This window comes from Gopherus evgoodei, chromosome 2, assembly GCF_007399415.2.
Source record: "Gopherus evgoodei ecotype Sinaloan lineage chromosome 2, rGopEvg1_v1.p, whole genome shotgun sequence".
Classification (NCBI taxonomy): Eukaryota; Metazoa; Chordata; order Testudines; family Testudinidae; genus Gopherus; species Gopherus evgoodei.
The window spans coordinates 268,931,288-268,943,924 of record NC_044323.1 but is presented as its reverse complement, the minus strand read 5'-3'; the positions used below and the strand labels follow the sequence as shown (position 1 = coordinate 268,943,924).

The following is a 12,637-nucleotide window of genomic DNA, read 5'->3' as shown; positions in this document are numbered from 1 at the left end:
AGTCCGGAAAAAGAGCAAATTCTATAAGACACGCTGCTTTTGTTTATGCCTGGATCTCTTCCTCCCCCCTTCCCCTCGTAACTAGTAAAATAAAGCAAATTATCCCTTCTCACTGACGCTGTACTGCCCAGAAATAGGACCCAGCTACAAATGGTGGGAAGGAGGCAGAGGTCGCCTGGCGGCCGGTAGATGGCGCAAGTGCTCTTTCCTTGCAGAATATTAACTCTTTGGGCTAAGATATAATGTTGGTTTACATTTATTTGCAAGAATTCCCTCAATTTACATGTTTGTGGATACTTCAAAAAATTAAGACAAGTGTTTCTGTGATCTATGGACATTGTGGCAACAAAGTGAGGAGATTAAACTGCAGCACCCATTAAAAGGGAAAAGCGAGCAACATTCTGGAAAACTGTGCATTCTTCAAGGAGCAGATCTGCGTGTGTGTTTGCAAAAGCTCTGATCTTTGAAATATCTGCCTGCAGTTAATTCTGCCGTACAATGCAATACAATGGTTAGTTTTTAAAAAAAATCTAGTGCAGCTCCAGGAGCAACACGTTACTATGAAAGATGTGTGCACCAATGTAGTTTGTGTGTGTGTGTTATGTGAGTGGTGATGTTCATAGGCTTAAACATCGCAGACGCATATTTAATAATATGCTACGGATTATCCTGTCCAAGCGACAGCAGGATAGATGTGTCTTGCTGCATTAGCTCCTAGATGTTCCTTCAGGCGACTGTGAAAATCTCACTAGTGTATTATTTCTTGAATTGCTTTCCTGGGTAGAACTGATCTTCTCGAAGGGGTGGGGGGAGGAGGAGGTGGAGGAGAAGAACCTCAATAGCAAATACTGTTTGGAGTTGATTCGGGAGATTGTCTGGGCTTTTAAGATGCTCTCCCTGGGTTCCTGGGGGATGCTGTAACAAGCCAGAATTGTGGTGTTTTTTGATTGTGGAGGTGGAGGAAGCGGGGAGGGGTAGGAGACGGAAAAGACACAATCCAGAGTAGCTGAGACTTTGTGCCCCTGTTGGAGAGATGGTTGAGTCCTCGTCAAGGTTGCTGTGGTATCCCAGAAACACCATTCACTCTGAGCTGTGACCGCGCACCATCAACAGCAACAACTCCACTGCGCCTGGCCGAGGAATAGGAATTAGGAGCTCTCCCGAATAATATGAAAGGGATCTGCAAAGGGGAAATCCGTGCAAAGGAGTCGAAAATAGCAGACTTTTGGGACAGGGGATGTACTAAATGTGGCCGGCTGGACTTCATGCTGCTGAAGAAAATGGGGATTAAAAGTGGATTTACATTTTGGAACCTCGTCTTTTTATTGCTGGTTTCCTATGTGCAAGGTAGGGTGGCGTTTGGGGGGCATTTTGTAGGGGACCCTTTGCTTTCGGGCTGGGCGTTCAGAGTTCTTGCCCTTTACAAAGGTTTCACCAGGGGTACTTTACAATTTGAACAGATACATGATAATTAAGGGGGGGGGGAGAAGGAGCTGAATCAGAGCTCTCTTCTGAAATAGGAAATGCAATTGCTTGCCAGCCTTGGTGTTCAATGCAGTGACTGAGCTGAGGCTCAATAAATATTCTTGCAGTATGCTCAAACGGATACGTGAGTTGGTGCATACAGCCTCTAACTAGTGCATATTCAAGCCCAAGCCCAGTGAATGACTTTTCTAGGGTAGCGGGTGGGGGTGATTACCTAGGATTATTTTTTCCCCCGGTCAAACAAACGGATCTTTGCGGGAATATCTGTAGCAACGCACTGATTAGTTTAACCATTCCATAAGGAAAGTTAGAGAGGTGCCCGGTGTGTGTATGTGGGTGTGCGAGTGTATGTAATATATCTCAAATACAGAAAGGCTTTTTTACACGCGCGTGTATGCGAGCTGCGTTCTTTCGCTGCAGAAGAGCTGTGTTAGAAAAATCATCTTTGAGGGCATGATATGCCGTTGAGTTGAAAGATCGAGACCCCTCCTTGTATCTTTGTCTCTGTGTCTTTTTTTTTTAATTATTTTAATGCATGGCAGACAGGAAGAAAGTGTTTAGTTGAAGTATAAGGATCTGCGTTCAATCGTTGGGTGCAAACAGGTACAGGGAAATGGCATCACAAAAAGGAATGTGTCGTTTGAACAATGTGCACCTCGAATATTAGGCAGCCCTCACTACATGGGGAAGTGCTGACCTCCACCAAGTGTGCCTCCAGCAAAGGGATCTGCGCTGGGACGCTTCGCATCCTGCTGGCCATTCTCGGATCCCCAAATTAATCTATTTTTGTTTGTGGATAATCCTTTCATTTCTGATTAATCCCCTGCTTGCCCCCTGCGCCACACACACGCACCCAGCATGTCTAGTAGACAGTATCGATCCTCTCCGAGTTTGAAGACTCGGTTGTTGCTTATCGAGGTTGCGTCCATACCAAGAACTGTATGGAGGTTTTTCTTGTTAAAACGGGTGCCTACCACCCTAAACTGCGATCTGGCTCTGGCTTTTATGAAACAGTTGATTGTAGAGCGTTGCAGCTGGTTGTTCCCACACAGAAAGCAGCTCTATTTGCATCCCATTGGAAAGGATAATTCATGTTTCATAGGGGTGTCTGTTGTTGTAGGGGTTTACCTCATCGCACGTTATCTCGACACTGTATCAGATGCTCGGAAGCATGCCCGGAATTTTAATATACATTCTAATTACAGGAAGCTGTCCCATATTTACCTCGAAGCCAGCTGTTTCCAGATTGTTTGCCCATTTCTGAAACAGGTCTGCGCTTTGGCTCAGAGATCAGGACCAAACCATGTCATGTGAGAGATTAAAAAAAAACAAAACAAGCTCATTAATAAATTCTCCGTGTGACGTGTTTCCATTTGAATGTCATCAGTTTGTACTCTGCAAAACCGTATCACCCTGAAATACATAATGTGCCTGCTAGAAGGCTATGCTGGTTAATGGATGACGCTGGCAGCTGCTACTGTGAAACAGTTGCTTTGTGAATAGGAGTCGCGTGGAGGCAGCATCCTACAAAATTAAAGACACAGACGATTTTTCCTGGCTGTGGGGTGCTGACCATAGCTTGAGTGTAAGTTTTCATAGCAGCTGTTGAATAACAGCTACAGTTGCCCTTGCAGGGAGGAAGGTAGAAGCACTAGAGACATTTAGTGCAAAGATTGGGAAGACTTGCATAAAACCCTCCACTGACAGGATAAAAGTGGGACTTCACAATATTAGTGCCTCTGGCCGCATGTACATTCAAAAAGATGCTGTGGGGGTAACATTGTCAAAATGCAGGGCACGATATCTCACGACCTGAACACCCATAGACTTCAACTGGAGTTGTAGATCCTTGGGGCACTTGAGCATCAGAGCGGTTTAAATTGAGTGCCTAAATATGGATTCCCTTGATAGTGTCAGGCTGGAAAATGTTGGCCTGTGCTCAGAGCAGCATCGCGCGTATTGTGCGCGCTGTACGTTTCCATGAATGAATGCATTCTACCTTTTTAGTGTCAGGAAGGTTCCCCTGCTCCTGGAAACCTTGGCAGGTGCACAGACTGAATATCTGCCCTTTGCAAGCACTCCAGCTGTTGGAAAAAAGGAGACACCCAAACACCCAGCATCTGCCCACTCCACTGCTGCCAAGACCCCCTATCATGGTCCCTCCTTCCCAGGCCCTTGCCCACACCACTGCCCTGCCAGGCCACTTCCTCCTTATCACCCATTGACACCCAAGCCCACTGCTACAGTTGCCTAGGCCCCACCAGCCAGAACCTTTCAATTGCCTCTTCATCCCAAGCCTGCCTGTTTTATCGCTGTCTCGCAGGATGCTGTATTCCAGGAGTCTCTTTCTGCTCCTGTCTCTAGAGGTCCCAGGCCACTACTGTCTGCCCTACTACTACTGCCTCTTAAAGTCTCGGTCCAAGGCTAATTCTACATCTGCTTTCCAAGCCTCAGTTTACTCGGGCAAGCCTATACCCATGTCTGTGTCTATTTGTGGGTGTGGGTGTCCCCCAGTTGTTTTGTATGTGCATTATGTGCCCACATTCACAGTTTCTGGAAATTTCTCATCTCGGCACCAATTTCCATCCCTTGCCTCTGTATTTCTACAGCAATAGCAGTGAAGGGTTACCCCCCCCCCACGCCATCCCTGTGTCTGCACGGTAAAAAAAAATAGTAATACGTATGTCAGAACTGCTACAGAGCGGCTACAATGAGTGGAAACTGACAGGAGCTGTAGCTTGCACGGCTCACACAATCCCCTTTCAGGAGAAGGGCCATGCAGCTGGTCAATCGCCAAGTCAGTCCTCGCAGGATTACAGGGAAGTAGGAAAGCGAAGAAACGAGCACCTTTGACAAGTGCAAGGAGAATGACTTCACATATGTTTGCCATTGCCAAGCAGCCTCATACCTGCCCCAGCTGCCCGGCTGGGAGACACGTTTCTGTTGGAACGGCAGTGCGGTTTATCCCCTGGAAATGTGCACACTCCGATTCCCCTCCACCTTCCCAGGCACCCTTAGGAATAGGAATAAACGAGAACGTCATTTAGGCAGGAAAAATACTAACTAATCTTTGGAGGAGCGGCGAGTCAATCCTCCCCGTCCAACTCTATCAGCCCTGGTAGCCCTCATGCCCACAAATGGTGCACGGGGCCGCAGCGGGTTTATCTGCGCTCTGGAGGTAAAGCCCTGAGCCCACGGCTCTCCAGAACCGGCTGCTGGGAGAGACACCCGGAATCTGCTCGTGAAAATAACAGCCAGCGAGGGAACAAAAACCCACCTCCTCTGAGCTGTCGCCCAAAGTCAGAGAGCCGCAAGTGTCCTTTGGGAACAAGGAAGCTTTCCCTGCGCTGGGGTTCCTCCAGGCTGGGCTGTGACTGGCTGAGCCAGGGTCACTTTGAAAATAAAAGGAAGAGGGAGAGGCCGCGGGAGATGGAAGGGGTCTCTCTGCCCCCTCTCTGGATGGCTGGGAGCTGGCACAGGGGACTGGTTAGCAGGGAGAAGATGCGCTGTATTTCTCTTTGCCAGCCCCTCACACGCGGCTCATGCGTTTCCCGTGCACTCTTTGCTTCCTTCCCAGTGCATGCTAGGGGCATGAACCGACCCAGGGGAGGCTTTGGACAATGAGCTTTTGGGGGCGCTGAAGCGGATGATCCTTGCCAGATGATCGCTGCTGTGGCTGCAGTTCAGGGGGGAGAGGAGGGAGGTGGGTATTGACTAGATCCCGGGGCCTTTCAGCAGAGCGGCCGCTGCACCTAAACCAGTAAGCCCTGTCCTGCTGCGCAAACACGCACCGCACAGCACCGCGCCCCTTCCGGGAAGCTGGAGAAGTTGGCACTGACGGGCTGCACAGTGAAGAAGCCCCCTTGGGTGGGGAAAGCTCTCCGGGGCACTGTGCTTAGTGCGGGGCTCTGCCCCTTCCTCTCAAGTCGGGGGAAAGCCCCGCCGCGCCCAGCCCAGGAGAACGAGCTGAGTCTTTCCCTGCCCCGGGGGAGTCCGGGCTCGTCACCTCACTGCCTTGCAGAACTGGCAGGAGCAACAGGCGAGCTCCGCCGCCGCCTTGCCCTGAGCTCACACAGCCCTGCAGGCAGGGGGGCAGCCAGCGCCGGCTGGCAGGCAGGGGGCTGCGCACCGTTACTTAGCAGAGGGCCCCGTGGGGCCAGCCAGCCTGGGCAGCGCCCGGTCGATTATTCTTGCATCATTAGTCACCGTTTGGCTCCTCAGCCTCTAACGCGAAGGTTACGCAGCAGGTTGTGCTTATGAAGTTTAGTGTAGAAAAATAACCTGCTCTCCCTCCCATACTAGTTCTCTTCAAGGGCTCTCGTTTTCCTGGACTCCTAGGTGCTGGGGGTGCTGGAGCAGCCCAGGCTTGAAGTGGTTTCCATCTAGGGTGACCAGATGTCCCGATTTTATAGGGACAGTCCCGATTTTTGAGTCTTTTTCTTATACAGGTTCCTATTACCCCCAGCCCATCCGGATTTTTCACAGTTGCTGTCTGGTCACCCTATTTCCATCATATACAGGATTCACAGTTTGGTTCAATCCCTCTCAGCATCCCCCCCATACAAATTGTTACAGCACCCCTGCCTGGACCTTGCAAAAAGCAGTAGAATATAAAATCCAGTAAGGGCTGCCTGGGTCTTCAACCTCATTAACATGACTTTAAAGGACAAGTCTGGTTTAAGTCAGGGAAGAATTTGGAAGGTATGTTTAACTGCACCCTCTCCTTTCCCCAAATCCCGATACATAAAATAACAGAAACTGCAGGCCTTGTCTAAATGTTGGTTCACTAATTTTTATCAGATATTAGGTATGCACAGGTCATGCTGGTGCGAGTGCATGGTGTGGTATAAAGTAGGGCTGTTGATTAATTGCAGTTAACTCGCGTGATTAACTCAAACATTAATTATGATAAAAAATAATTGTGAGTAATTGCAGTTTTAATCACACCGTTAACCAATAGAATACCAATTGAAATATATTAAATATTTTGGATGTTTTTCTACATTTTAAAATATATTGATTTCAATTCCAATACAGAATACAAAATGTACTGTGCTCACTTGATATTATTATTTTGATTACAAATATTTGCACTGTAAACATGATAAACAAAATAAATAGCATTTTTCAATTCACCTAATACAAGTACTGTCATTCAATCTCTTTACCATGAAAGCTGAACATACAAACATAGAATCAAAAAAAAAACTGCATTAAAAAACAAAACAATGTAAAACTTTAAAGCCTACAGGTCCACTCACTCCTACTTCTTGTTCAGCCAATCGGTAAGAGAAACAAGTTTGTTTACATTTACAGGAGATAAGGATGCCCATTTCTTATTTACAGTGTCACTGGAAAGTGAGAACAGGCATTTGCATGGCACTTAGTAGCTGGCATTGCAGGGCATTTATGTGCAGATATGCTAAACTGTACCCCTTCATGATTCAGCCACCATTCCAGAGGACATGCTTCCATGCTAGTGATGCTTGTTAAAAAATAATGTGTTAATTACTTAGTGACTGAACTCCATGGGGGAGAATTGTATGTCTTCTGCTCTGTTTTACTGGCATTCTGCAATATATTTCATGTTATACCAGTCTCTGATGATGACCCAGCACATGTTGTTCATTTTAAGAACACTTCCACTGCAAATTTGACAAAAGCAAAGAAGGTACCAATGTGAGATTTCTAAAGATAGCTACAGCACTTGATCTAACGTTTAAGAGTCTGAAATGCCTTCCAAAATCTGAGAGGGACGAGGTGTGCAGCATGCTTTCAAAAGTCTGATGTGAAAACTACAGAACCTGAACCACCAAAAAAGAAAATCAACCTTTTGTGGGTGGCTTCTGCCTCAGATGATGAAAATGAACATGCGTCAGTCCACACAGGTTTGGATCGTTATCAAGCAGAACACATCATCGGCATGGAGGTATGTCCTCTGGAATGGTGGTTGACACATGAAGGGACATACGAATCTTTAGCACATCTGGCATGTAAATATCTTGCGACGCTTGCTACAACAGTGCCATGCAAATGCCTGTTCTCACTTTCAGGTGACCTTGTAAACAAGAAGAAGACAGCATTATCTCCTGCAAATGTAAATGAACTTGTTTGTCTGAGCAATTGGCTGAACAAGAAATAGGACTGAGTGGATCTGTAGGCTCTAAAGTTTTACATTGTTTTGGTTTTGAATGCAGTTGCACATCATTCTACGTTTGTATGTTCAACTTTCATGGTAAAGAGTTTGCATGACAGTACTTGTATTAGATGAATTGGAAATACTATTTCTTTTGGTATTTTTACAGTACAATATTTCTAATAAATAATAAATATAAAGTGAGCTCTGTACTCTTTGTATTCTGCAATGTAATTGAAATCAATATATTTGAAAATGTAGAAAAAATAAAAAAATATTTAAATAAATGGTATCATATTATTGTTCAACAGTGTGATTAATCGTGTGATCAATTTTTTAATCACACAATTAATCATGATTAATTTTTTCATCACTTGACAATGCTAGTATAAAGGTTTATCAGGGGATGATTAAATGGCAAAGGTACTCATGAGTTGTGTAGATCCTACAAGAAAGTGCAGATAAAATCTTCACACATCATACTGTGTGTGTGTGGCGGGTGTGGGGGGTGCATCTGCCCCAAAGAGTTGACAGTCATAGAATCATAGAAGATTAGGGTTGGAAGAGACTTCAAGAGGTCATCTAGTCCAACCCCCTGCTCAAAGCAGGACCAACACCAACTAAATCATCCCAGACAGGGCTTTATCAAGCCGGGCCTTAAAAACCTCTAAGGATGGAGATTCCACCATCTCCGTAGGTAACCCATTCCAGTGTTTCATCACCCTCCTAGTGAAATGGTTTTTCCTAATATCCAATCTAGACCTCCCTGACTGCAACTTGAGACCATTTCTTCTTGTTCTGTCAGCTGCAACCACTGAGAATAGCCTAGCTCCATCCTCTTTGGAACCCCACTTCAGGCTGCTCTCAAATTAGTGAAGGGCCCAAAACTGGATACAATACTCCAGGTGTGGCCTTACCAGTGCTGAATACAGTGGAATAATCACTTCCCTTGATCTGCTGGCAATGCTCCTACTAATGCAGCCCAATAGCTGATAGCCTTCTTGGCAACAAGGGCACACTGTTGACTCCTATCCAGTTTCTTATCAACTGTAATCCCCAGGTCCTTTTCTGCAGAACTGCCGCTTCGCCTGTTGGTCCCCAGCCTGTAGCAGTGCATGGGATTCTTCTGCCCTAAGTGCAGGACTATGTACTTCTCCTTGTTGAACTTCATCAGATTTCTTTTGGCCCAATCTTCCAATTTGTCTAGGTCACTTTGGACCCTATCCCTACCCTCCAGCATATCTACTTCTCCCCCCAGGTCAGTGTCATCTGCGAACTTTCTGAGGGTACAGTCCATCCCATCATACAGATCGTTAATGAAAATGTTGAACAAAACTGGTCCCAGGACAAACCCCTGGGGCGCTCTGCTTGATATCGGCTGCCAATTAGACATCAAGCCATTGGTCACTATCCGTTGAGCCCAATGATCTAGCCAGCTTTCTATCCACATTACAGTCCATTCATCCAATCCATTCTTTTTTAACTTGCTGGCAAGAATGCTGTGGGAGACCGTATCAAAAGTTTTGCTAAAGTCCAGATATATCACATCTACCACTTTCCCCATATCCACAGAGCCAGTTATCTCATCGTAGAAGGCAATCAGGTTGGTCAGGCATGACTTGCCCTTTGTGATTCAATGTCGACTGTTCCCAATAACTTTCCTCTCCACCAAGTGCTTCAGAATGGATTCCATGAGGACCTGCTCCATGATTTTTCCAGGGACTGAGGTGAGACTGACTGGTCTGTAGTTTCCCAGGTTCTCCTTCTTCCCTTTTTTAAAGATGAGCACTATATTTGCCTTTTTCCAATCACCTGGGACCTCCCCCATTCACCACGAGTTTTCAAAAATAATGGCCAATGGCTCTGCAATCACATCAGCCAACTCCCTCAGCATTGATTAGATCTGGACCCATGGACTTGTGCATGTCCATATTTTCTAATTAGTCCTTAACCTGTTCCTTCACCACTGAGGGCTGCTCACTTCCTCCCGTACTGTGCTGCCCAGTGCAGCAGTTTAAGAGCTGACTGAGGCAGAAAAAGCATAGAGTACGTCAACTTTTCCCACATCATCTGTCACTAGGTTGCCTCCCACATTCAGTAAGGGCCCCACACTTTCCCTGACCTTCTTCTTGTTGCTAACATACCTGTAGAAACCCTTCTTGTTGCCATTCACATCCCTTGCTAGCTGCAACTCCAATTGTGCTTTGGCCTTCCTGATTATAACCCTGCATGCTCCAAGTATAAGACACCAGGTGGATACAAAGAGATGGACTTGGGAGCTTCCCATGGATCCTACAGGATCATCATGCAGTCCTATTCATATTATATTATAGAAATAAGCTGCACATTTTTAACAGTGAGTGTAATTAACCTTAGAACAATTTACTAAGGGATGTGGTAGATTCTTCATCACTTGAAGTCCTTAACTCAGCACTAAAGTTCTTTGCTGTAGATCAAATAGAAGCTTTGGGCTTGATGTTGAAAATACTGAGTGAAGTTCTATGGCTTGTGTTATGCAGGAGGTAAGACTTGCTGTTCATAAGGGTCCCTTGTGGCCTTAAAATCTATTATATATATATATATATATTATCATCACATCCCATTATTCTGATAGCCAGATGAACATTTTAGCACCTGAAGAAGGAGGAAACCCAGACTCACTGTAGATGTTTGATTTATCTGCTTGACTATTTCCTATTTGTATATATATGTATTTGACATTATTTTGAAATTCAATGGACTACATCTTTGTATTACAGAGATGTAGCTAGAAATCTGAAATGTTCAAACCCACTAACCCATCCGTTACCCCCATGCTTGTCATCTATTCGTAATATTCATAATCTCCCAATGAAAATATACCATTACACATAAACTGTTTCACTAACAAAATTACAATGCAAATAGTGATATGTAACAGAGTGCTAATAAAAGGCCTGATGAACAGAAAAATATGCCGGTTATTAAAGGAAATGTTACTTGTGGCATACCAGGAATGAAATGACATGGTTATCTACACGTATTGATTTAGGAACAGTTGTGTTAATCTAGTTTCCATAAAATGATGTTCAGTGGTATGAAAGCTTCTAACAGGAAGAGATATACTGATGCTATTTTCTGCCTTGAACTATTGTGCGTTGCTGCTGTAATCTCTTAAACAGATTGACACATCCTATCTCAGAGGTGGCTGCAGTTCAGTGGTGGGTAAAGTGATCCCTATATATTCCTTATCTTCCTTATAGTAGTGTTGTGAGGCTGAATTAATGGATATTTGTAAACATTCCTAAAAACCCTCAAAGGGCAAGAACCTATAGAAGTGCAAAGTATTATTATTGTCCCTCTTCTTCCACCTTCTTCTTTCACCATGTTGAGATAGTATCTCTTGAATGCAATAGGTGTTTTTTGACTTGCTTAATGGGTTATTTAGGACACTATGTACCCAGAAACTCCACATCCTGCTATAATTCGCTCTTTTGATTACTCTGTAATTTTTATTTATAATTTTATATTTTGTATGATTAAAACAAAAAAATTAAAAATTTTGCTCAAAAGTTATATTTTGCTTTTTTGATCCAAAGGACCATGGAATTTATAAAGTTCAGTTTACCATAAGCTTATAAACAGTGGTCACATTGGAGGCATTGTCAGAGCTCCTGCTAGCTTCAATAGTAGGAGAAATAGGGTCTTAGAGAGCTTAAATTAACACTGCATCTTGGATTGCAGTTTTCGGAACAGATATTTCTTTTGTCTCTGAAAAATAAATTGCAAAAGAGACAATACATTTCACAAGACATTACAAATATTCAATAGAAGTACCCTTTGGAAATCTCATATTGCATTACAGGCTGCAGCATTGCTAAAGTAAATTGTCTATGGCTCTGGATGAAGAAAATAAAGTATATATTCTGAATACAATTAGAAAATGTTCTGTGTCTTTATGTCATACTGCTGAGCATGTCAACCCCTTTTAATGTAGGCCTACTAAATTCAGTGTAATGGCAATGGAATAACAAGATGTTTACTTTATGTCTGTAAGATCACAAAAGCAGCAAAGAGTCCTGTGGCACCTTATAGACTAACAGATGTTTTGGAGCATGAGCTTTCGTGGGTGAATACTCACTTCGTCAGATGCATGACATGCATGACATGCATCCGACGAAGTGAGTATTCACCCACGAAAGCTCATGCTCCAAAACATCTGTTAGTTTATAAGGTGCCACAGAACTCTTTGCTGCTTTTACAGATCCAAACTAACACAGCTACCCCTCTGGCTCTGATGTAAGATCACAGAGTGTCTGTGCTTTTTTGGCAGGACATATGCTGAACTACTGCCAGGTTACAACTGTGTTTCAATATTTTTGATTAAAATTTTGGTTATGTAATAAAATGTTCTATAACTAGTAATGGGTTACTGACAATGGTAAAGAAATCGAGATTTCAGTTTAGAATATTTCCATCTTCAATTACATTAATGGATTTCATTTTTACTTTGTATCCAATCATAAAACTTGTTCTAAGTAGTTAGGTAAAGTTTGAAAGTAGAAGTAATTAACAAAAACAAAGAACAGAATTAAAAACAAAGGAACAAAAACAATTTTCACATCTGTTTTAGTCTTTTCATCTTTTGCTAATATTTTCTTTATATTTGTCACAACAAGAAAACAGCCTCTGATCCTACAAAACATGATACCTTCTTTGGTTTCAAGAGTAAAAATAAATTGAAAAACAAATGTTCAAATTCTGATCTTTGGAAGATCGGTGTAGTTAACTGAAAGGAGGAGAAACACAAGAAAAAGAATGAAGGCCACAGATCTCTGTATATATCCACTACACACAACTCCATACTAAATTCAGCTCATTAACTTTTGTGAATTTTCATGTGTGCATATTGCTTGGTAGCAGGGAGGAGCTGATAGCTGCACTTCTGTCAAACATATTTAACCTATTCTTATGCGTAATTATGTAGTCATTCTTAAGCATGTCTGTGGTCACCAGATGTCTTCTTTTAAAAGTCCA

At 43.7% G+C, this 12,637-nt stretch overlaps 1 protein-coding gene across 4 annotated transcripts in view; it reads left to right on the top strand.

The window, feature by feature from the left end:
• The first annotated feature begins 1,059 nt into the window (after positions 1-1,059).
• The window catches only part of CSMD3 (CUB and Sushi multiple domains 3), a 1,232,975-nt gene continuing 1,221,397 nt past the window's right edge, over positions 1,060-12,637 (top strand). For all 4 annotated transcript variants that reach the window (XM_030553724.1, XM_030553722.1, XM_030553727.1 and 1 more), the window contains exon 1: positions 1,060-1,347. In XM_030553724.1, the coding sequence (XP_030409584.1) occupies positions 1,170-1,347 (178 nt within the window). In that variant the 5' untranslated portion in view covers positions 1,060-1,169. The remainder of the gene's footprint in view (positions 1,348-12,637) is intronic.